Below are 22226 nucleotides of genomic sequence, written 5' to 3' on the forward strand. Positions count from 1 at the left end.
CCTTATGGCTCGCATTGTTCCTACTTATGGCGGCCCGTACGCAGGTGCTGCATTCTTGAAAATCTTACAGGATATTCTTGCATTACTGCAACATCAACTTCTCCAACGGTGCAGCCAACCTCCTCGTTGGTCCGAGCACGCTCGAGGGATACGTTGTTGCCATCATCATATTTGTGGCATCTATGCTATGGTGAGTAATAATCGTTCAACAATCGTTGACTGCGTCACAGTTTAGTCAAGTCACGTCGAACGTCGTCGAGGCCCTCGTTTCCGTCAAACGTCTATAAGGCTTCCTGCACGCTGAGGAGCTGCAGCAGAATGCCCTCGTGAAGGTGCAGAAAAGCAGTCTGGACGTCGGTGACGAGGTTGGCAATTCTCTAACTACTTATGATTGTTTTCACATTTGTGACAGGTGCTTTCAATCAAAAATGGCGAATTTTAGTGGAACAGACAAGATACATCAGCTGCTCTGGAAGATATAAACTTGACGGTACACAAGGGGGAACTCGTGGGTGTACTTGGTAGTGTGGGCAGCGGGAAGAGTAGCTTGTTGTCAGCGATTATCGGGGACGTGCGAAAGACAGAGGGTGAGGTGGCTTTGTTCGGCAATGTAGCTTACGCTGCTCAGACTCCTTGGTGCGTCGCATATGCAGGATTTTCTAGCACGTTCACTCACAAGCGAATAGGATTCTTTCTGCGTTGGTTCAAGGTGATATACTTTTTTCACATGAGTACGATGAGGCGCTTTATAACCTTGTTATCGAAGGTGTGTACACGATTAACTGTGTTAGGTTTGGACTGACCCTTCTCTGCAGCTTGTGCTTTGAAGCCCAACTTAGATTTTCTCCTACAGGGTGATCTGACGGAGGTCGGTGAAAAGGGTGTGTTTCTGATTATCCTTTTGGCGACCCAATAATGCTTATGGCGTCCGTTCTATAGCCATTACTGTAAGTACTTCGGGATAGTAACGTATCAGCCAAAGGTAATTGATCTCTCAGCTCAGCGGTGCATCCTGCAGGGTTCTCCTTGGTGATGTTTTAGCTGCCATCTATTCCCACGTTGCCCGACACGTCTTTGGTGAGTAAGAGCATCCGGTCTCAGACTTCTTTCTTTTTAATGATACTATGTAACAGATCATGGGTCCTCAAGGCTTACTCGCAACCAAAGCGCGCGTTCTTGTCACTAACAGCATCTCGTATCTCAAGTATTTCGATCAACTTGTTTACCTGCGCCGCGGTATGATCTTGGAGAGTGGCTCGTACAGTGAGTTGATGTCGAATCCGGATAGTGAAGTGCGCAAGCTTGTGTGCGTCTATTTCCATTCACGATGTTCGACGCGATCTAATTGAGTTATGACAGTCACGGCCATGCCACGAGCGGTTCCAATTCTGGAACCACCACACCCGGACGGTCCAGCGGCATGACTACTCCCACTACAAGCGAGGGCCACATGCAAGCCACCCTTGTTGGAGAACTCGAATCTGTATCAGAGAAGGTATCGCGTAGAGAAAGTTTCAAAAAAGCCGTCCTCGCTACGCGCCTTCCGATGGCATCGCTAAAGAGCACAGTGAACAGGGCCGCGTCAAGATGGAAGTGTCCTCGCGGTACCTCCAAGCAGCATCGAAAAAAGGGTTCCTGTTCTTTGTAATCGCTACGGTTCTGCAGCAGGTGGTATCTGTCATATCGACCGTAATACTCAGGCTGGGGCTAGCATGACCGCGAGATGGGTACCAACCCGGGATTGGCCGACAAGTATTTCCTGGGATACGGTCTGTCTAATTTGATGGCAATTTCCTTAGGCGCATCTGCTGCGCTTCTGATTTGGGTTTTCTGCTTGCTTCGGAGCTCAAAGCACCCCCATGATTCGGTTAGTGTTACGTTCCAAGTATGGACGGAATGTGTTTCATTTGTTTTTCAGATGCTGCATTCAGTCACGCGTGCGCCCCTCAACTTTTTTGAAACAACGCCGACAGGAAGATGCGTCAAATTAGTAAACCGTGAAATGATTTCTGAGTTCGAACAATCTCTTGTTGCAGTATCGTTGAACTTGTTTTCTCGTGATACATACGTTTTCGATCAAATCCTGGCGCGATTCATCCAAAATATGATACGCACAAGCGGGGTCTGCGCTTCTATTTTATTGGTTATCGGGTTCAGCTTCCCGCCCTTCTTGATCGACGTCCTCTGGCACGGTTCTACTACAAGATCACCGTGTATGAATGGCTTTGTTCTTCTTCCAGAATCATCCTAACGTCATCAATAGGTACCATCTCGTGACGTCACGTGAACTCAAGCATCTAGATGCGGCGTCCCGCTCACCCCATCTTTGTGTAGTTCTCGGAATCCTGGACTTTTCGCTATCCGGGCTTATGACCAACAAGCCGGTTTCATTGCGAACAATGCGGCGAGCATTGTTCGCAACCAGTTGTGCTACCTTCCTAGTACTTCCATCAACCGATGGCTTGCAGTAAGATTGGAGTTTGTTGGAGCAGTGATTATCCTCGTCACGGCTGTTTTGGCCGTCTCTGCCGTGGTGACCAGCGACGTTTATGCTGGGTTGATCAGTATAGTTCTGTCATACGCTTTGAACGCAACAGGTTCACTGGTGAGTGGCTTTCTCTTCGTCCCGAGGCATTGGTAACCGAGCGGCCGCAGAACTGGTTCGTCCGCTCCGCAAGTGAAGTAGAACAGAATGTCGTTAGCGTCGAGCGTATCTTCCATTACGCGAAAGACCTTGAGCCAGAAGCTCCTTATGAGATCCCTGAGAATAAGCCCACCTCTGGGTGGCCTACAGCTGGGGAAGTTGAATTCCGGTGAGTCCATGTCGCTGTACGCACGAAATTGTATTGAAATTGTCCGATATAGGGAATATTCAGCACGGTATCGGCCCGGGCTTGATCTAGTCCTCAAGGATATTTCCATGACCGTAGTCAGTTATTTCGCCGGGTTTCTCGCATATGTATGCCAACTCGAGATGCTCCAGAAACCGAAAGAGAACGTTGGAATATGTGGCCGGACTGGGGCAGGGTATGACATTCTGCTGGACTGTGACGATGCTTTTACAGCTTCTTCTTACCCTCTTCCGGATCATTGAGCCTGCATCTGGAGCTATTTTCATTGACGACGCAGACATTACCAAACTTGGCCTGCATGACTGTGCATCCTTTTTGAGTTGTCCATTTGGGAACTTGGACACCCCTTGATCTTGATCAAATCAACATAGTGCGGTCCGCGATATCCATCGTTCCTCAAAACCCAGATTCATTCGAGGGCACGTTGCGAGAGAACGTTGACCCTGTTGGCGAGCACCGGGATGTTGATATACGGACTGCTCTGGAGCACGTCCGTCTTTGAAATACGTTTGCGCTTCTGATGCTTACTAACGACACTTCTACAGGCCCATCTGAAGGCATACGTCGAATCACCTCCTGGGGCACTAGATGCTCCAGTCCAGGAGGCCGGATCGTCGCTTTCAGCAGGTCAGAGACAGCTCTTGCGTTTTGCGAGGGCGCTCTTGCGCAAGGTACGAGCGTCTCTTTTGGTTGATTATGAATTTTCATCACCGACGCTCCCTAGACTAAAATGCTCGTCCTCGATGAAGGTCTGTATGAGCGGTATCTTGTTCTTCTGCAAGGTTAATGTGCATGATTCTCTAGCAACATCTGCAGTCGATCTAGATACCGACCGAGCGATTCAAGAAACTATTCGAGGTCCAATCTTCCGCGATGTGACCATTCTAACCATCGCGTATGTGACACGTCCGACATCATCGACGATTAGTGCCAATAATGATCGTATAGGCATCGCTTGAACACGATCATGGAGTCTGATGGGATTCTGGTTCTAGATGCTGGAAGGGTAAGCACGCTCCAACGACGTTCATCCACAATTTATCTTCGATTGGCGAATTTTGATTGCAGAATTTGATAATTCAAAGAAGCGGCTGGAGAACAAGAGTTCTATTTTCCGTTCTATGGCGATGGAGGCTGGTCTAGTTCACGTCCAGCTTGATGATGCAGGAGAGAACGCGCGGGTGTGGAATATACCTATCATGCACAACATTTCTTGGGTTTGTTCAGAAATACAACATCATAGCCATGTAGACATTGCCACGTTCTTGCTCTGAATCTTATCTTTCGCTTGTCAGCTATTCAATCGTGATACTCGATAATGCAGTCGGGGTGCCCCGATACTCGCCTTGCGATTAGTACCGCAGAAGCATTGGATGAAACTAGGGCGTCTTTGCTACTACCCAATGCCTCGGAAGAAATGGAAGAGGTTGAAGGTGAAAAAGTTATTTCAGACGAATTTCCGTTCTCAATTGAAATTACTACCAGTAGGACTCCTCTCCAATAAATCACCCTGCCGAAAAATCTCAGGATCGTGCACTCAACAATTCAAGACTTGGGTTCGTACCAGTCCAAGATAATGTTACATGAAGAGATGTGCCAACACGTCTTCGAGGATCGAGCTCATGTCTCTGTTCCACGGGGAGTGACGGAATTTCTGAGAGCGCGGCATCAACTAGCCCATCGCCTTCAGCGAGTATCCCCATTCCAGCTGGAGTGTTGATCGCCATCAAATTTCCTGGGGTGGAGGTGATGCTAAAGCGATAAATTAGTCACGTGGAAATCATCGACGTTGCATTCTGACCAATCAAGTAACAAGCCGTCCGCAGACTCACGGAACTCGGGCGTCCTAATCGCCCACATTGTCTGCGTCAGTAGAATAGTGACCTGTCCTCGAAGGACACGATCGTCAGGGGCGCTTTCCAAAGCAGCTTGGAGCGTCACCATAGTGGCCTGAAGATCCCCCATCTTGAATGGCGCTAACTCTGGCCCGTATTGAGATCGCAAGCGTAGAAACTGTGATTCATGCCCCTGCATCTTCAGGAAGTAGACCTAGAACGTTTTCGAAAGATGTCAGCAATCCTTCGTAGCCCTGCAGTCTAAGACAAAGCCGTGCGACATTGGTGCGTGCGATGACGAATTGGCATTCGACTATGGGGTCCTCTTTCTCTTCGTACGCTGTTTCTAGGAGAGTAATTGCACAATTTATGTATTCTACATCCTGTTCAAGCTTTCCAAGGCATTCGCAAATCAGACCGAAGGTATGGAGGCCCCAGCCATCCGAAGCCGAGAAGAGCTGGGAATGGCGTCCGAGGATGAAGAAGGCAGGTAAAAGGATATCTGTAGTGGGTGCACGGACTGTATTTGAATCATTTACAGTGACAAGAACGCGCGAGGCAAATTGCAGGTCTGCCATAGGCTTGAACCGCACGTTATACAGATATAGGGCAGCTGGCTTGTATTTACCACGTCTGCTGTCATGCTGACTGCATGCTCAAGTAATGTGCCTCGCTTCATGGCGGTTTGCTATTGCAGTCAATGTCTGGCCGATCCAAGCCAAAGTACGATTCGGATCAAGAGGTTGCGCCTTTGTAAATGCTTGGGTGGCCCACCTAGTCAATGTCGTTATGATACAAGTATAGAAGACTGATCTTGGTTCACGCCACCGCGTTCTAAAGCGAGGTTGTAGGGGATATGTATCCTACCGACCTTGGTGTCAACTTCGATCACCTTAATAAATGCATGCTGCGACAGCTTTGGCTGAACTGTAAGGCTACGTAGCACAGAACATCAGTTTTTCTCCCTCAGATCTCAGTAATCATGATGTAGCCTGAGCCTGAGAGTGGGTACTATTAGTAACGATCGATAAGACCCAAATATGAACAAACATATAATCTAAGCATAATATTACATAATATAACTTGACCAACTATCTCAGTTGCGAAACGGAGGGAATTCATTCAAAAAGATGGGAAGCTACTGATTCACCGGTCGTACCAAGTTCCAACTCAGATTTAGACGTGGTGTCCTTTTTCGATACACGTTAAAATAGGCGGTTACCTTATCAATCAACTTCCGATTTCAGTGTACATCAAAATCGGCAGGTATCTAGTGATCGAACTCAAGCCGCACTCTCATGCTCTTGTTCATGCAGTTTTCCCATGAGCTGTATTCTGATTCGAGGTTACTAGTATAGCTTAAGCACCTTGTCCATAGTTTTTTCAAGGGCCCGGGAGTACCGTAGTCTTATCAGGGAAAAACCCAAAACCCATTTTTGTAAACCGTGTTCATAAAAAGCACCTCAATATTTCAAACTCAGCCTCACTGTCTCCAGAGTCCACAAGGTATGGCCGCTGTTCAAGTTCCTCCTCAAAGCATCTTCAGACACTATCGTCCTGACTATGAAGGCCCAAGCAAGGGCAGAGCGAATGGCCTTTTGAATGGCCGTGAACAAGATTTCCATCGCTCTTTGGCTATTGCCAATAGCACGACTCGTCGTACGCGTCGTACTGCCACTACACCAACCAAACGCCGTGCAAGATCACTTTACTTATCTGACACCGGTCCCTATGATTCATCCGATGAAGACATAAATGCACCTGTAACTCCTCCTCCCATAATCCGGAGTCTGTCTCGTTATGTGCGTTCTGCGAAAGCACAACCCAAGCCCTACGAGAGGCGTGACCCCAGCACAGTACAGCGCCGCTACGCTGCAAGCCAACTTTCCCCCACTGATTCTGGAACTTTACCGGACACTCAGAAGGTATGTTAACCGATGCATACCCGCAACCTCTTGATAATTCAACAGCATGCCAGGGCAAAGTTTTACTCGAAAATCGATTGCAATCCCTATCTCCCGAGGCAATTGCGCAAGCCGTCCTCACGAAACAAGCTGATGTTGAATGGAGGCGCATGCGTGCTCTGACAACAGCTTGGGAAATCCAAGCTATCGAAGAACACAAAAGATTTCTTCAGATGGTTCTTGAAGACGACAGTGACACATATGTCAATGCTGCGTCAGAACCTTGGGACACCTCGCTCCAAGGGATCTCCAGAGGAAACGTGGATGAGCTCAATGAGCGCCTCCACTTTTGCGTGGCCGTATACAAGCCTGACATAACGTCGCTCGCCGTTGGAGACAAACAGCTTGATCTCGTTGAGGGTATGGCCCACTCCCTTGTCAACGATTGCGTCGATGGAGATCGCTTACTAGACTTCACGAGTTTGGATGACTCAGAAGATCAATGCGGCAGCGGGTGTGAATCCGAGTCCATAGACAGTAGCAGAATGTCGCAAGATTCCGTCAAGTCCGTTGAAACATCTGATGTAATTATCGTATCGATCACCGTCACTTATAATACTGATCTTGCATAACAGGCTGGATAGTAAAGCACAGGTTGTACCATATTATGATGCCCTCTGTTCGTCGATATACTTTTTATTGGACGTTTTCCTCGTAAACCCGCTTTCAAGTCGATTATTATTCACATCGTGTGTTTCCTCCCTCTCTTTGTAGTAGTGTGTAGCCCTCATTGATTGAATTCCGCGTCATGATCTTCATTACGAAATAAAGCGTCTTGCATACACCATGCGAAAGCAAGACGTTGACATCGAAAGCCCCAATGTACTATATAGTGGTAACGCACAACCTGGGCGCAGAAGCTAGGTACAAGTGTGATAGCAATTGATCGATGAACGTAAAGGAAGTTGATTGGGTAAAAGCCCGTAGGGCTTTTCGGCCCAGCGCATGCGCACGGACCTAAGATTTCAAGGCTAGATGTTAGCCGGAGCAAGGTGCGTTGCGTCACTTTGTTTACTTAAATTTCTGTGCTAGCCTCGTGCCTCGGCTAGCACAGACAACCAATATGGGAGGGTGCACTCCTGCCATAGCGTGATCCCACGTGGAATCAATCGGCGCCGACTTACCTTATGTAGCACGCGACTTTTAGGGAAAAAAACGATGATTTGTGTTTGCAAGTCGAATAAGTACAACATTCGATTTATTCGATCTATTTTATTCATCAGGGTCTTCTCTGAGCCGGCTAAGAGTAATATTATTATAATAATTTACTGGTCGGACCTGACTCATCTTATCAGCATCGTGCCGCCTCTAGGCTACCCTCGTGTTAGGGGCCTCCTGAGTCCTGACTCTAATGTGATACCGCAATATCCAAAAGGGTAACTACGAGAGCGCAACCTCGATTTATCCGGAGTCGGTCCGACGGCGTGTACGGTGGCAATTGACACTTCGGCTAACTTTGCGATGGGCGCAGTCGAGACACCATCACGCCTTTTTACGTGCCGACCCAACTCAGACGACTTCCAATATTAATGACGCTACTATGGACCACGGGTTTTTCGATGTAAGCATCGAAGTTCGTCCACACTGCCTGGAAATGGACGCTGTTCTGAAAATTATCTTGTTCAGTATGTTGTACCCCTCATGGAGAGCGTATGGTCCTATTACATATCGCGTTGTGGGAATGACATTGCAGAGCGCTGGTCAATTTCGGAGCTTGATCGCGGCGCTATTTGGGAACCATTCAAGAGCCTCGCGTATTCTAGTCCATTTTGGATCACTCCCAAAACGCCTCTAGGTAGTAAGCGACATGAATTTCAAAGCAATCTTTTCAAACTCTAGCTGCTGCGATGCATTGGGGCAGGAAGTTGGGTGAGGTAAGTGAAATCGGACGCGAGGCAGGAAACGACCAGAGATTCAGTATGGTAGTCTTTACCAACCTTAGCCGGCTTCAGCCTGCAATCATTATCCATCACTATTTGGTACACGGTAATTATCATCACAGTATAAACCTTAGACGTCTTTTTTCACTCTGTCATAGCCGCGACCTCCAGTGACCTCGCACGTTTACATCGAAAGGTATGTACAGCTACTTTTAACACCATCAGATGGATTTAAATCCTCGATACTACTACTAGTGTTGGTACTCACGTTCCATCAGGTCAACAATCGAGTTCAAGTTAGTATGGCAGACCCGTTATGGCCCGCTGGGCAATGGCAGGATCACGATTACAGGGACCACCATACGACGCTTTTCCACCAATTAAGCACAGCTAACGTGGATGAGTCCAAGCTAGTAGAATCTATGCTACAATTACCGCCGCAGTGGCGGGAGCAAGGATCATTCGAACTTGGTGGAACAAGCGCGAGCACTGGCCCGATTATTTGTCCGAATTCGAGTCAAGGTGAGATTAAGTCTCATGACTCACCCGGACTATTTCAACTCTTCAATCCAGCGTTCGGTACCAACGATGAAGTGTTCCGGCCACAGCCAGAGCTGGCCGTGCCAGGTAGCAGCCAGTTGCTACAACCATTCGAGTCATTCCCAGCTTCTCAGGCTACCCAAGACCACATTTTATCTTTAGCTAGTGACCTAGGCCAAGCTACCCCCTCAGGCTCGGGGGTCCAGGCCCAGCCAGTATATCCTCCGGCATTTTCGTTAATAGGGTACATGCAGTCACTGCAGTACCAGGCGTCCGCAGGTGGCAACCACTCGAATGCCGTGACGAGCCCGGAGCTACAGCCCAGTCAGGGCAATCACAGCATCCTACACGCCCAGTCACAGCGCCAGTTCTCATTGGGCTCTTTCGGCTCGACGTTCCCTTCGCCCGTTGACAACGGGATGGAAATACTGCAACGACAGGCTGGTTCAGATGGCTTGCCAATGCACGGCGGCCCAAGTCGAGGTAAGTCTTCAAACTTCAGTTGTTTTCGCCGATTCACGTTCGCAATCTACTAGGGTATGATACGTCAATCGAACAATCGCTACGGTATCAGGCGTCCGCGGGCCAAAACCATCCGGGTGCCGTGACGAACCCGGAGCTACAGCCCAGTCAGGGTAATCACAGCATCCCACACGCCCAGTCACAGCGCCAGTTCTCATTAGGCTCTTTTGGCTTGACGTTGCCTTTGCCTGTCAACAATGACGCAACTAAGGTGCTCCAACACACCGGGGTCCAACGCCCCAGTTCCAAGCAACGGACTTCTCGCAACACTGCGCCTAAGGACGTTCCCCGTGCAAGAAAGTCCAAGGCAGTGAAGCCAGACCTATTCGTCATTGTATCGCAGGCTTTACTCGGACAAGTGTACGACGAATCTCACAGCAGGATGATAAGCTTGACCTTTGAGGAGGGACTTTTTCCTACCGCAAAAGAACTTACAAAAAGGGCCACGAAAGCTCTAGACGAGGTTGTCGCCCTTCATGCAGACGGTATGTCTTCCGTACTATATCTTCATTTCACAACCCATCGATGAAAAACGTAGAGGGAATCAAAAACTGGAGGTCAACGGATGGCGAAGCCCGTATCACCAAATTGAAAGCCGTCGTCACAATGCTCCACCGCGACTTTGCGGACCGGATTGGCAACGTTATTACGGGGTTCCAATTAACCTTTAATATAACCAAGAGCAAGGCAGAGATGGACTTGCAGCGCCTCACTGTTGTCACCACTATGCTGCTGGACAACTCATTTCTAGATGGGCACCTAGAGGTAGGTGGATTGTATTCGCATGCCCCTCACGCTAACGGTTCGGGTTCTGATTAGATACCGGTGAACGCAAGCGAATCCCGAATGTGCGGGATTCCATTTGCGCATCCAACAATTGTCGATTTTATGGAAGAGATGTTGTCGCGCCAGCAATATTCCCGCTTTATCCCCTTCCATGAAGACGTGCAGTGGAAAAAATGCATTAGAAATATTACCTGCTTCATTGCAGCTCTATGTCGTTGGAAGATGAGGCACGCTGCAGGCATAGACACTGTAACACGCTTCCCTGGCCAGCAAGATAAGGACTGGTACGCAGCTGCCATAAAGGACGTCCGCTCGTTTACTGGAGATAAAGAGATAACGTTCAACTATTTCATACAAGCTATGCCCCGTATGCTAGGTCTTTCAAAGGCGGAGGAGGTAGCTCGTAATTCCGTCGAGTAATGACTATTCTGTCTCACTTTCGCTCGCAAAATAAAACCATGCTTTTGTAGCTCGTACTAACCCTTACGGCGCGCAGCACCAACACTTACAGTCTTAAAACACATCCTAAACCTCAGCAGCTCCTAATCCTCGTGGTTCCTGGCCCCCAGTGAAATCCGGACAGTGCGGGAACGTATGAGAGCGTGCCACATCGTGCACCGCCAGCTGAAACCGCCCTCGCACGATCTCGACAAGAAATCCGGACGAATACACGATGCAAAAAGAGTCCGTATCATGCGGCGTCGTGCGAGAGTCGTTCAAGTTGTTTCTACACGATGTGGCACTCCCTTGCATTTCTTACGAGCGATTTGATATCGTGCGAGAACGGTTCATATCATATTACTTCAAATTGTAGCTACTAGTACAGAATACGAATACAATGCATGGAATGGTATGATACAAAAACAGTTGAAACAGAGCACGAAACCGATGGAATGAAAGCAGACCGAACAGCCCGCGACATGTGCGCTCAATGCAAGGTATCATCGAGTCTCGACGATTGCCCCAACTGTATTCTTGACCGAGACATTCGAAAAAACTGAGTAAAGATTCGGGTCAATACTGCAAATACAACTTGCAGCAATACTCACCAATTGAACGGCTTCGGAAGACAAAGATTAACAGAAGAGTAGGCTCAGCATGGCACATGCACGTGCAAGCAGCAGATGCGCAAATGCACATTGGAGAATTCGCGCAAAGTTTGCGCAAAGTGCATGAGTTTCGCTCAGAAGAATAGTCCCCCGACTCTGTGCGAATAAACGTAGATAGGTGTGAGTGTTCGAATCGCTGCATTACTGAGAGCTGGCATGATGATACTGACATACTCTACAAAACTGCATTTATCAAAGTTGCAGGTCAAGTTGACGTATTTTGAAGCAGCCCGCAGTATATGGCATTTAAATCACGAATATTAAAGATGTGTATTTCGACGGAGACGGTCGATGGACAATAGCCTACGTTTGACGAATCTAGTATCACAACGAACAGCGAAGGAGGGACGTTCAGCAGACGATGGCCTGCGTTTAACAAACCCGCACAACCAGTAGCGAAGGAGGGACGTTCAGCAGACGATGGTCTGCGTTTAACGAACCCGCACAACCAGTAGCGAAGGAGGGACGTTCAGCAGACGATGGTCTGCGTTTAACGAACCCGCACAACGAGTAGCAAGGAAGGACGTTCAGCCGACGATAGCCTGCGTTTAACGAACCCGCACAACAGTAGCAAGGAGGGACGTTCAGCAGGGTTACGAACGCTGAGCAGTGTCAGAAGTGTCAACTAGCATGGGATGCGTCACACTTATCAAAGTCTTCATTACGCATGCATACGAACTTTTTTCCTAATTAATCTATTTGATTATCTCAGCTATGTAGAACTGTCGCTCACCCGGTTATCTTCTCGTCGTTGACTCCTTGTAACTTGTTCTCTCCAATTACAAGCTTGGCCTCGCATTATAATCGGTGTTCTTTAAATGTATGTTAGATTTATTCAAATTTGATCGTTTTGCTAGCTAAATCCTCGTTGTCTGCGTTCCAACGAGGCTTGAGTGAGGACTGATAGCCGAGAGCAATCTGTCAGTTGTCCAGTTAAAAACTTATTAATCAAGCTCTTGATGTATGGACCGGTGACCTAAAGGTTCATTCGTTGAGTCTACCACAGTTTGCAATCGCTACAGCACGTTTCCTACCAGGTACCCGATGTTCCCGACGTGGTAGATATGTTAGTAACTGGAAGTTGACGGACGACGCGGGCCAAAGGCTTGGTACTAACATCTGGTTCCCGTACGTTCGGTTCTGTGTCTTGCTGCATTTGAATTAACGCCTCTCATAGTGTCACTGGCGCTGAGCTTCATCAGTCAGCCGATGTTGCTGACGATCATTCCATCATCCTCGATGGTCATGCCAAAGTTATTTTTGGACAATAGGTCTGTCGGTTCCCACTTTTTCACCAAGCCAACTGCACCATCGACGCATGCGCGTGCAGTTACCGCAGCTCCTTCATTCTTGTTTAGTATCATGCCACGCATAGCTTCTGTTCACCGCACCTGCTTCCACACCGACTAATACCCTCTGCCGGTATCAAGCACGGAAACCAGCAAGCTGGCACCATTCTCTTTCGCAAAATACAGTGTGCTACCTTCCTCTACACCAATACCTACAATGGCACCAGCTAACCCACCGTAGATATCACCCTGAAGCCGCAAGTTACCATCTCTGCACATACAATGAGGCAGATGGCTCGACCGTAGCTAGCGCGACTGATGTGCACTTTTGCCAAGGCACAATGGGAGGCCATGCCTCGGACGATCGCATCGCCATCTTCCTGCGTGCCAGTGCAGAGCTCGTTAGCGGCAAGTACTGTCACAAATTGGTGGCAGTTACTACGCTTGGTCAAGGGAAGTGCTTGGCAGGCTGAGATTGATGCTGTCGCTGAGGTGTGTAATGTGGGATCATCTTGGTGACAGTTGATTAATGAAACTTTCGTAGCTCTTCGACTTCTTCCAGTTGATCTCTGGGTCACCTTCAGAATTTGTCACATAGGCGATATCGCACCCCAGCTTTGCAGCATCCCACTTCACAGGCAGCAGCTTCATATTCCAAAAGCTATGGAAAGACATTGCCGCAAACCTAGACAAGTACAAAGCTATCCGAGAATCATCGGCGATACAGGAGGGAGGAACTTCCACGTCGTCCACAAACTCGCAGATATCCGAAATGCAGTTTTGCGGGCATTCGAGGCTTTGAGTATCAAGGTTCGCATATTATGAGTGATACGCAAGATTGATGGACATGTGCAGGACAACAGTGTTCCGCGTTGTCGCAGCTATACGTTTCCTCTTCGATCTGGTCATTTGGATTCAAAGACCCGACTTTTCTCATGATCCAATAGGCGATGACTCGAAGGAGTCTCCATACAGCCTGCCATATGCTAATAAAAGATCCTGACTCGAGTACGATGAAAGAATATTAGATCCGGTCATCACTGGGTTCATGTAAGTTGCAAGGTCTCTGCGACATGCATTGACTGATGGCTTCCTTTCCAGCTTTACCGCAGACCGCAAAGCTCTTCCGACTGCCACAAACTAGCTAATGCTGTTGACAATGTCTATCACAGCGAGAAATGCACTGGTGCGGTGGTGGATCAACAATCTTTCGGAGGAGTACGAGCAAGTGGGATCAACGACAAAGCTGGGAATATCAGCATCTTCTACCGGTTTGTTCCGGCGAGAAGCATAAAGGATTTTATGGGGCTGGAGCTGGAGGACTTCCAATACCCGTCGAACTTGATAATTGGCATTATGATAACAATGCTAGGAATCGACGTTGTATCCATTAAAGAATCGTGTTGTTGCAGGACGAATTCTAAAGCATCCTGAGGAACAAGAACACCAGAGCAGCAAACATCTTGCCTCGTTGCGCCGTCATTGCTCTAAGCTAGTAAGCTCAGTTGTGGCGCGCACTAGATTTTTGGAACCTGGCTGTGCCATGCTCTTGACGTTTTTCAGCCGGCCATTTCAATTGAACAACTTCAGATTCGGGCTTATGCCAAGTGTCGAATTGATATAGAACAAAACTGTACATTCAGTATTGCTACAATCTGAACACCGGCAAGTACGGCTAGAAGTATTGATTTGAAAAGGGACATTCAAGGGAGGGCCAAGAACTCACGCACCTTGGCATTTCGACCAATACTCTCCATGAGCTATGCGCGATTTAAATGATTGGGCTGAGCATTGAGTACTTCCCTTGGCATTGAAGCCAGTGTGTGTATTGGATCTCTTATACAAGCACGTAGTGCCGCTTCTACAGCTTCTTTCTTTGTTCATTCTCCTAATTAAATAGAATCCAGATAGCGCAAACATTTCAAAAATGTGCGCATTTTCAATTTATTCACGTATGTCGTCCTCAACGATGTTAAGTTCAGCATGATCATGATGGTCAGCGGCTAAATCGGCATCATGTGTGGCAGAGAACATTGGTGGCTTTGAACATCAATATTTGGCTCATTCGCTGAATGGACGTTCAAGTTGTCCTTGTGTGGATGCCAACATCTTTTGTTTAATACCAGAATGGCACGAGCCTCAGGCTGAGTGAGACTAAATAATCATCACCACACATGTATAGTATGTGAACGTCTTTATCCAGGAACTCCTCTTACAACCCAGGACATCTCTCTCGACAACTCTGGTTTCTGATAGAGCCTATGGACGTCAGTGCATAGTTTCATCCACGAAGTAGGAAAGTCGTCTTTTAGTGCAGCAAGGTGTCTTTGGGCTTGTGTTGCTACTTCGTCGAAGTGAATGATGGTGCTGATGTCCATCTGTCTTGGGGAATGAAACTGGGCTCCGCATTCTACTTCTTCCACAGCTTTGACAATCTTAAGTTATTTAGGAGCATTCTTAAACAATAGTAATGATAAAGCTGCTCACCTGTACCACAGCGGTTGATACATTGGCAATCAAGTATCCTCCTCCAGAAGGACGATCAAGAATATTGGGTCTGGAACTACCAAACAACACTGCATGCATCACCCGTCGAAGCACCTCATCTCCGATAACCCCCTAGTGAACACATTAAGGAGGATGAACTTCAAACCCATAATTCGCTTATGTCTTTGAGAGTTAAGTAAGGTGCAGTCTCCAGAAGGCCAGCTATCTGGTGTGGCAAGCGACAGTGGTGTAAGTTGTACGTCTCTCTGACAAGAATCCTTGCTTCTTTGAGACCCAGATTCTCGTTCCTCAAGTCAGTCAGAAACGCTGAGTTTTGTAAGCGCTCAGCCCATTGATGATCCAGACTGCCTAACCCATAGAAGGCATGCAATGCCTGGCTGGAGGCCATGCATTTGCGAGCCTGTTCAAGTGTCATTCCAAAAGCGAAGGGAACATGATCAGACCGCCCATAATGAATGTTGCCCGTCGTCCTTGTGTGTTGGGCTTGGCGATCCACCATGGAGTCATCTGAGGGTCCGACATGGGAAAGAGCTGGGAAGAGTTGATTGTACATGGCGGATATCACGCTTCGCAGAAGTCCGCATGATAATAGAACTGGGAGAGAGGATGTATGAATCTGCAGCAACTTATTAACGTCGCTTCTATTCCAAACTCGGGGAAATTCAAGGCGAGTAGTAGGAAAGGTATGAGCAAAGATATGAGTCTTGTGATCGTTGTTGACATAATGAAGAAGGCCTGTGATGTGAACGACGCTAGGCCGTACGATTGCAAGGTAGGAGCAATGCCCGTCGTGCTATCTGACTGGAATTGAAAAGTCTGAAATTGCCAGTGTAGGGGAGGTATCCCGCACGTTAGGAGAAAGGCGACAATGATCTGACCAAGAATTCGCTTGTCGAACGCCAGCCACTTTCTGGCAGCTTCCCCAGTAATCACAGAGGGAGAAAGCATAATGTGATGGTCGAGTTCTTTTGGGTCTGACAGATGTTTTGACATCGCATCCAATAATGGCTGTATGAGAATGCGGTTGGAAGACTGAAGGAAAATGGCGTCGGGACTAGTAAGGTCATCGACTAACTGACTGGAGATGCCACGAAACTGTTGAAGAAGATCTTTGCAACCATGTGGCAAGCACTGGACTATCTGATCTGATATATTTGATATCGTGGTCTTGGCTAATACCCCAATGTCTGAAAACAGGATACTCCGGGAGATGTCGTCACCGTCTCGCATGGTAATGGCAGTCCCGTCTTCAGTGAAGAAAAAACCGTAGTTTCGTCTTTCTTTGAATGACGTTGGCCTCGAATGGAACCAGGCAGTCTTGATGTGGTTGTAGGGTGTGGCAAACGAGGGATGGCTGGCAAGCAAGGGCTGAACGTAGTGTGAATTCTTCGCCAAAACGCTATAGATAGATCATGCAGCTAAGTGTAATCCCAGTTGTGAAAGCAGTATATAATAGTTTACCTTAAGACCGACAAGGACCCAGGATTGCGATCTATCTGAGCTACAAATTTTGGTGGACATCGTTGAGCCGGCAGAGAAGACCGCGGGTCATAATATTTGTCTGAATATGTCACTCATATTAGTGCACTGTATGCCATCCTTAATTCGTGCCTCACCTAGGTTCTCTGCAGTGTCGCCGTTTAAATAGTAAGAATGAAAAGTTTCCTCTTTTTCAAAATCCCATCCGCCTTCAGCTTCATGCAGTAGCACAGACTCTCCCTCCTCTGTATCTATATTATCATCATGACCATCTACAAACTCTTCCTCTACTTCCCGAAATTGTGCCAACATACTATCATTAGCGCTTTCTCCTTCATCTGGGGCAGCGGTTGGCTCCCCCATGGGTTGAAGCGCCTCACCTGCATCTGGTACAGGATCCAGGGTGAAATTATCTAAACAAAATGGATTAAAACGTTGGTAGCCGTGGTCTTCAAGCCGAGAAGAATGGATGATGATGGTATAGAAGTTATGCTGCAGCACAGCACACATCCTGGTGGTGGTGGTAGCAAGTAGAAACCCGCCATTGTCAGCCAGTGAGCCGGTACATAGGGTGTAGTCTGTTGGGCATGCCATCGTTTCTAGGTTCGTAAATTTCTGCTTGACGAGGGTCACAAGCAGTTGATGCAGAAGTTGGAGAAGTGCAGCAGGACGGGGAACCTTGGTTTGAATGAGGTAATGGTAAAGCATGTTGGTGGCGTACTCCTGGGCTAGACTCCGTCTGATGTAAAAAGCGCCGAATGGCGCCAAAGCACCGGTGTGCTCAGCATGGACCCATCTGATGAGCATGCAGACGCAGCGAGACAGAGGTCTGGAGTAGGTGTAGTAAGAAACTCGGCTCAATGATCTGAAGTGCGCCTTGGTGCTGAGTAATAGACTATGAGCTATGCACAGACAAAGATGGAGAGTACTCACTTCATTGTTACTGCTTGATGAAACTGCGGGTCATTTTTGGAAGATATATAGGTTTGGACGTCCACAATATATGACCTGTAGAGCTTCCGAATGATAATAAGACTGAGCTCAAGCTGCTTTTCTATTCCCTCCAAGGATAGTGCCTCTTTCTTTGTTTGAAGCCTCACCAACCCATGAAGAACGCCTGGTTGCAGGCCCAGGCTAGCAATAAACTTCTGCCACCCAAGGTCTGTCAAATATTGACTGTGGACAGAAACCGTATATTGGATGCGAGAGGACCTCACTGAAACAATAGCTTGCGCCAAGGATACAGGAACATAGTCTTTGATAAAAGGCCAGACTGCTTCGGAGAACAGCCGGTTTTCACCATCAACAGTTTTGTGAAAGGGACGGTAGATCCATCTCATTTCAAAGACCCCAGCCAAATAAGTCTTCGCATTTTCGGGGTGGGCTTCAGCGATGTGTTTTCTGGTGCCAGCTTGTTGACCCTTGATAGAAGATTTCCCTGCAGGTACAGCGTGCCAATGACGACAGCCCGGATGTGGACAATGGGATGACCACTCTGGTTGAAGACCCTGGATGGACTCGGACAAATCACTAGGGGGGCTGGGACAGGGTGTCGTCAACGTGAGATAGTGGCTGTTGAGTAAGTGGGTAACTAGAACTGATTTGATTGTCGAAGGTGTCTGATTTCTTAACTTCTGTCTGTGGTGGAGGTGCTCCATGTGAACTGACAGGTAGGCAGCAGGCACAAGACCAGATGTAATGTCACAGACAAAACCATACTGCCATCAGAGAACCTGTGAACAAATGAGAATGATATTCAAAGTAATATATTGTTAAGCATCACAACAATCAGCGTAAATTTGCCAACCGCTTTCACATGGGAATGTTTGGCATTGTCGAGGAAAGACCACTTTGCAAGTACACGGGCCTGGTAGCCTTATTTGCCTCGAGGACTTTTTCACTGGCACGGGTCTAGGAGACAATGTGCTCGCACAGGTTCATGCATTGGAATATGAGCCTGGTTTGAGAAGGACAAGGAAGGAGGTTGCAGCGTGCAGAACTACGAGACACTCGGGCGATGCTCATAAGTGAAGAGAACAGTGTCATTTGGCCTTTGCACAATATATTTTCGCTCGCTGCGGATGACTACCGAATGGGCGAGTAACTTGCTCTGGTAAAAAGTGTGAGTAACAGTAGACATTAATTCTCAACGAATAGTTTGTCTGTATCGACTGAATGTTCGACGAGTGTCGCTTTGAGTGGTATATTGCATAGAATAGTGATAATGTCCTGAGTTGTATTAAAGTAGGTATCACTGCTCGATGGACGCCGAGTTGCAATGAGATAGAAGGACCGGAGTCGCGCACGCAAAATGTTTGTTGGTAAACTGTTGCACAGAACCATGCATTATACGGAGCGCAAATACAGTTCCGAGGTACGTGAGAGTACATACAACTTCTCAATGCATAGATTTCCCAGTCTGTCGCTGAAAGACCATGTTTGTCGATGATTCAAACCTTGGTGTGGCGCTACAGGCATTCACAGTGGCAGTGCTAAACTGTAATTCATGCAATCTTTGGCGCCTTCACAATCACACACCTTTAGGCCTCCCAAGCCCCAAATTTCTGACGATCTTGTGAACTACTGAGCAACATCACAGTGTCTCAAGTTTTAGTTTGCGCAATCTTTTGTCTCAAGTTTTAGTTCGCGCAATTTTTCATGCCTTCGCAATCACGCTCCGTCCAGCCTCACAAGCCCCAAATTTCCGATGATCTTCTGAACTACTGAGCAACATCACAGTGTCTCAAGTTTTAGTTCGAGCAATTTTTCATGCCTTCGCAATCACGCTCCGTCCAGCCTCACAAGCCCCAAATTTCCGATGATCTTCTGAACTACTAAGCAACATCACAGTGTCTCAAGTTTTAGTTCGCGCAATTTTTCATGCCTTCGCAGTCACGCTCCGTCCAGCCTCACAAGCCTCAAATTTCCGATGATCTTCTGAACTACTGAGCAACATCACAGTGTCTCAAGTTTTAGTTCGCGCAATTTTTCACGCCTTCACAATCACGCTCCGTCCGGCCTCCCAAGCCCCAAAATTCCGATGATCTTTTGAACTACTGAGCGACATCACAGTCTCTTAAGTTTTAGTTTGTCCAATCTTTCATACCTTCGCGATCATGCTCCGTCCAGCTTCCCAAGCCCAAAATTTCTGATGATCTTGTGAACTTAGGTTTTACTGCACTGATACTCGGTTGTCGCAACAGATACTAGACTATTATCATGGACGGAGACGGCAAATTTCTTTCAGCCAGGGAAGATTACCCTCCTAGGGACTTGAGAATAAGGAAAGTCAGCGTTGTGTTACCTGACATCTCAGCTCGAGATTATGAAACAGTGTGCTATCGATAATGTTTCGTTGGATGGATCATTGACATTTTAAATTAACAGTCCAACAAGCCGCAAAGTTATTAGGACGTTGGAGAGTCGTTTTCGGATCTCAGAGTATCAGCCTTATCATATTTATCTTGTTCTATTGCTACAGGACCATCGTAGTCTGACCACTGGCAAATTCTGATCGTTCATATTAAAATTGCCAGCCTTGTATCGCTGTGTCGTGCGCTGTCACACACTACATATATTAGAAAATAAGCACATCGAATTTATCTCACACGCAAATCAGGAAACATTAACATCACGATGGCATTAGTGACTGAGGGTATAATGTAGGATTGATATGATGCAGCGGGGTAAAGAGGATATAGTGATCAAAGCAAAGGCAATGTAGTGAGTAGAATGGGACGAGCAAACAAAAATGGCAAGTAACTAGTTGGAGTCGAATGAGGCATCCTCCATCTGCTGTCTCTGAGCAGCAAGACTATTAACAGACATGTTCTTGACAACATCCGGCGTTAGGTCCTGCCGATGATTTCTTCCGAAAACTTTTCTACACAGGAAGTTAGTGATCCAGAGGAGTCACTGTTAAGGTCGACGACTTACCTGGTCCACCAGTCAAGAAGCTTGTTCACCCTCATTAGCGCAGCTGGACCTGGGGGATCCTCAAAAAAGTCTACGATATTGTTCCAAAACATTTGATAGTCGAAGTCTCCATCTACGGTATGCCAGGAGGTGATATTAGAAAGCGCGAATCGGATCTAGAGAATTGAATTTCAACTTCATGGTAAGAGCGAAGCATTGATACTTACTTGGCAAGCTGTATACGCGATTGCGCGCGGAGTTGCCTTCCTCATACCAATGATGGAGGCGACACAAGTCTTGACTCTGGCGTGATCTGAACGTCTCCGAGCACGCCAGTTGTTCTCGAGGATATCAGCGCCATCGCCATCACCATTCACTTCGTTTGCAGAGGAAGGAGAAGTGAAGATGGCTTTGAAGCCCTGAAATGCAATGAGCTATGAGAAATCAGTTGGAAAAAAATATTTGCGACTCACCATAAGCAATAGCCTAGACTTGAAAAGGCCATGCTCCAGATTCTGAACGTCAGCTTCATAATTTTCATACATAAATGACGGCCATGAGTTTTCAGAGACGATGAAAGTAGTTGTACGATCACGAATGCCAGCCTTGACGCTAGATAACACATCAGTAACATCTGAGTGACGAGGACTATCCTTACATTGGGTCCTCCCAGCGCCATTCTGCTGGGCAGAGTAGTCTACTGCATGCATCGTTCACGAATCCTCGATGGTGTTTGTCATCTGGTCTGATGAGCGAAGCCGGACGACACTCGATATTGACCCATGAGGCCATGAGCTCTTTCAGAGTGCCCATGTCATCACCACGAGCTGAATCCACGCCTCGCTTGAGCTACATTAACAATTAGCAAAGCAGCGTGACAAATATGCTGAAAGACACCTTGCGAAGCATATCTGCCGACTCCTCGAAATCAAGATCTGCCAGTTTCTCATGAAACCACGGCAATACCTTAGCAAGTTCGATATATCCGCGTTGAAGGCGGTTATGCCTGTTCATCGTTAGAAAAAAAATGGAAACATGAATATAGATGGTTACTCAATCGTGTTATCGCCGTCAATTTCTTCGCAACGCCGGTCATTCTCGGCAACCAGATCCTCTATTGGAGTGTAAAGGACAACCATCCTACGAAGGGCTCGTCCCTGCGAAACATAGTAGGTCGTTTTCCTTCGATCAGAAGTATTAAAATCGCTTTGAGAGTTCAAGAACATGCACACCTTTGCTTTGTAGCTTTGTCTTGCTTCAAGTTTTCGACCTCCTCCGTGAGGGCGGCAATTTTTCGCTTTGCCCGAGCTTGAGGAGACGTTGAGACACAGAGCGATGCCACTGGGGCAGGAGGAGAAAGATCACCCTCGCAGTCATTCTCTGCCATTGGCATGTCAGAGAGCGAGAGGAATATTTTTGGGAAAGGAGAGAAGTGAGGAAATGGTGTGGGAAGTGAACGAAGGGTGAAAGCTCCTGCGAGGGTGTCTTATATACTCGCAGTCTACTGGTACGCCGATGACCTAATCTAAGCTGAAGACCTTGAATGA

At 47.4% G+C, this 22226-nt stretch overlaps 6 protein-coding genes across 6 annotated transcripts; 3 read left to right on the top strand and 3 right to left on the bottom strand.

Moving 5' to 3' along the window:
* Nucleotides 1-4: 4 nt before the first annotated feature.
* F5891DRAFT_1199983 (P-loop containing nucleoside triphosphate hydrolase protein) lies at nucleotides 5-4126 on the top strand (the record flags this gene model as incomplete). Its single annotated transcript, XM_041368803.1, has 21 exons — nucleotides 5-190; nucleotides 231-266; nucleotides 315-365; nucleotides 443-636; nucleotides 687-766; nucleotides 816-881; nucleotides 940-947; nucleotides 1042-1077; nucleotides 1134-1306; nucleotides 1360-1495; nucleotides 2264-2283; nucleotides 2335-2605; nucleotides 2656-2813; nucleotides 2866-2998; nucleotides 3066-3156; nucleotides 3224-3342; nucleotides 3398-3523; nucleotides 3577-3601; nucleotides 3657-3747; nucleotides 3801-3858; nucleotides 3938-4126. The coding sequence occupies 21 exons, from the start codon at nucleotides 5-7 to the stop codon at nucleotides 4124-4126; spliced, it is 2247 nt and encodes a 748-aa protein (XP_041216838.1).
* A 569-nt stretch (nucleotides 4127-4695) lies between these two features.
* Nucleotides 4696-5475, bottom strand: F5891DRAFT_1078948 (uncharacterized protein). Its single transcript, XM_041363417.1, has one exon. The coding sequence runs from the start codon at nucleotides 5263-5265 to the stop codon at nucleotides 4873-4875; it is 393 nt and encodes a 130-aa protein (XP_041216839.1). The 5' UTR covers nucleotides 5266-5475; the 3' UTR covers nucleotides 4696-4872.
* A 693-nt stretch (nucleotides 5476-6168) lies between these two features.
* On the top strand, nucleotides 6169-7504 carry F5891DRAFT_1078950 (uncharacterized protein). Its single transcript, XM_041363418.1, has 2 exons — nucleotides 6169-6612; nucleotides 6666-7504. Exons 1-2 carry the CDS (start codon nucleotides 6196-6198, stop codon nucleotides 7221-7223), a joined length of 975 nt encoding a protein of 324 aa, XP_041216840.1. The 5' UTR covers nucleotides 6169-6195; the 3' UTR covers nucleotides 7224-7504.
* A 5161-nt stretch (nucleotides 7505-12665) lies between these two features.
* Nucleotides 12666-14071, top strand: F5891DRAFT_1222345 (uncharacterized protein; the record flags this gene model as incomplete). Its single annotated transcript, XM_041369445.1, has 4 exons — nucleotides 12666-13269; nucleotides 13300-13587; nucleotides 13806-13827; nucleotides 13950-14071. The coding sequence occupies exons 1-4, from the start codon at nucleotides 13096-13098 to the stop codon at nucleotides 14069-14071; spliced, it is 606 nt and encodes a 201-aa protein (XP_041216841.1). The 5' UTR covers nucleotides 12666-13095.
* A 901-nt stretch (nucleotides 14072-14972) lies between these two features.
* Nucleotides 14973-18422, bottom strand: F5891DRAFT_1199988 (uncharacterized protein; the record flags this gene model as incomplete). The annotated part of the gene is made up of 7 exons (XM_041368804.1): nucleotides 14973-15212; nucleotides 15265-15396; nucleotides 15431-15851; nucleotides 15920-16684; nucleotides 16747-16846; nucleotides 16902-17647; nucleotides 17698-18422. The coding sequence occupies 7 exons, from the start codon at nucleotides 18420-18422 to the stop codon at nucleotides 14973-14975; spliced, it is 3129 nt and encodes a 1042-aa protein (XP_041216842.1).
* Nucleotides 18423-20526: 2104 nt separating this feature from the next.
* F5891DRAFT_988343 (uncharacterized protein) lies at nucleotides 20527-22072 on the bottom strand (the record flags this gene model as incomplete). Its single annotated transcript, XM_041378003.1, has 8 exons — nucleotides 20527-20647; nucleotides 20701-20855; nucleotides 20907-21098; nucleotides 21153-21291; nucleotides 21338-21528; nucleotides 21577-21685; nucleotides 21733-21861; nucleotides 21912-22072. The coding sequence occupies 8 exons, from the start codon at nucleotides 22070-22072 to the stop codon at nucleotides 20527-20529; spliced, it is 1197 nt and encodes a 398-aa protein (XP_041216843.1).
* Nucleotides 22073-22226: the final 154 nt, after the last annotated feature.

This window comes from Suillus fuscotomentosus, assembly GCF_016647785.1.
Source record: "Suillus fuscotomentosus strain FC203 chromosome Unknown F5891scaffold_213, whole genome shotgun sequence".
Lineage (NCBI taxonomy): Eukaryota > Fungi > Basidiomycota > Agaricomycetes > Boletales > Suillaceae > Suillus > Suillus fuscotomentosus.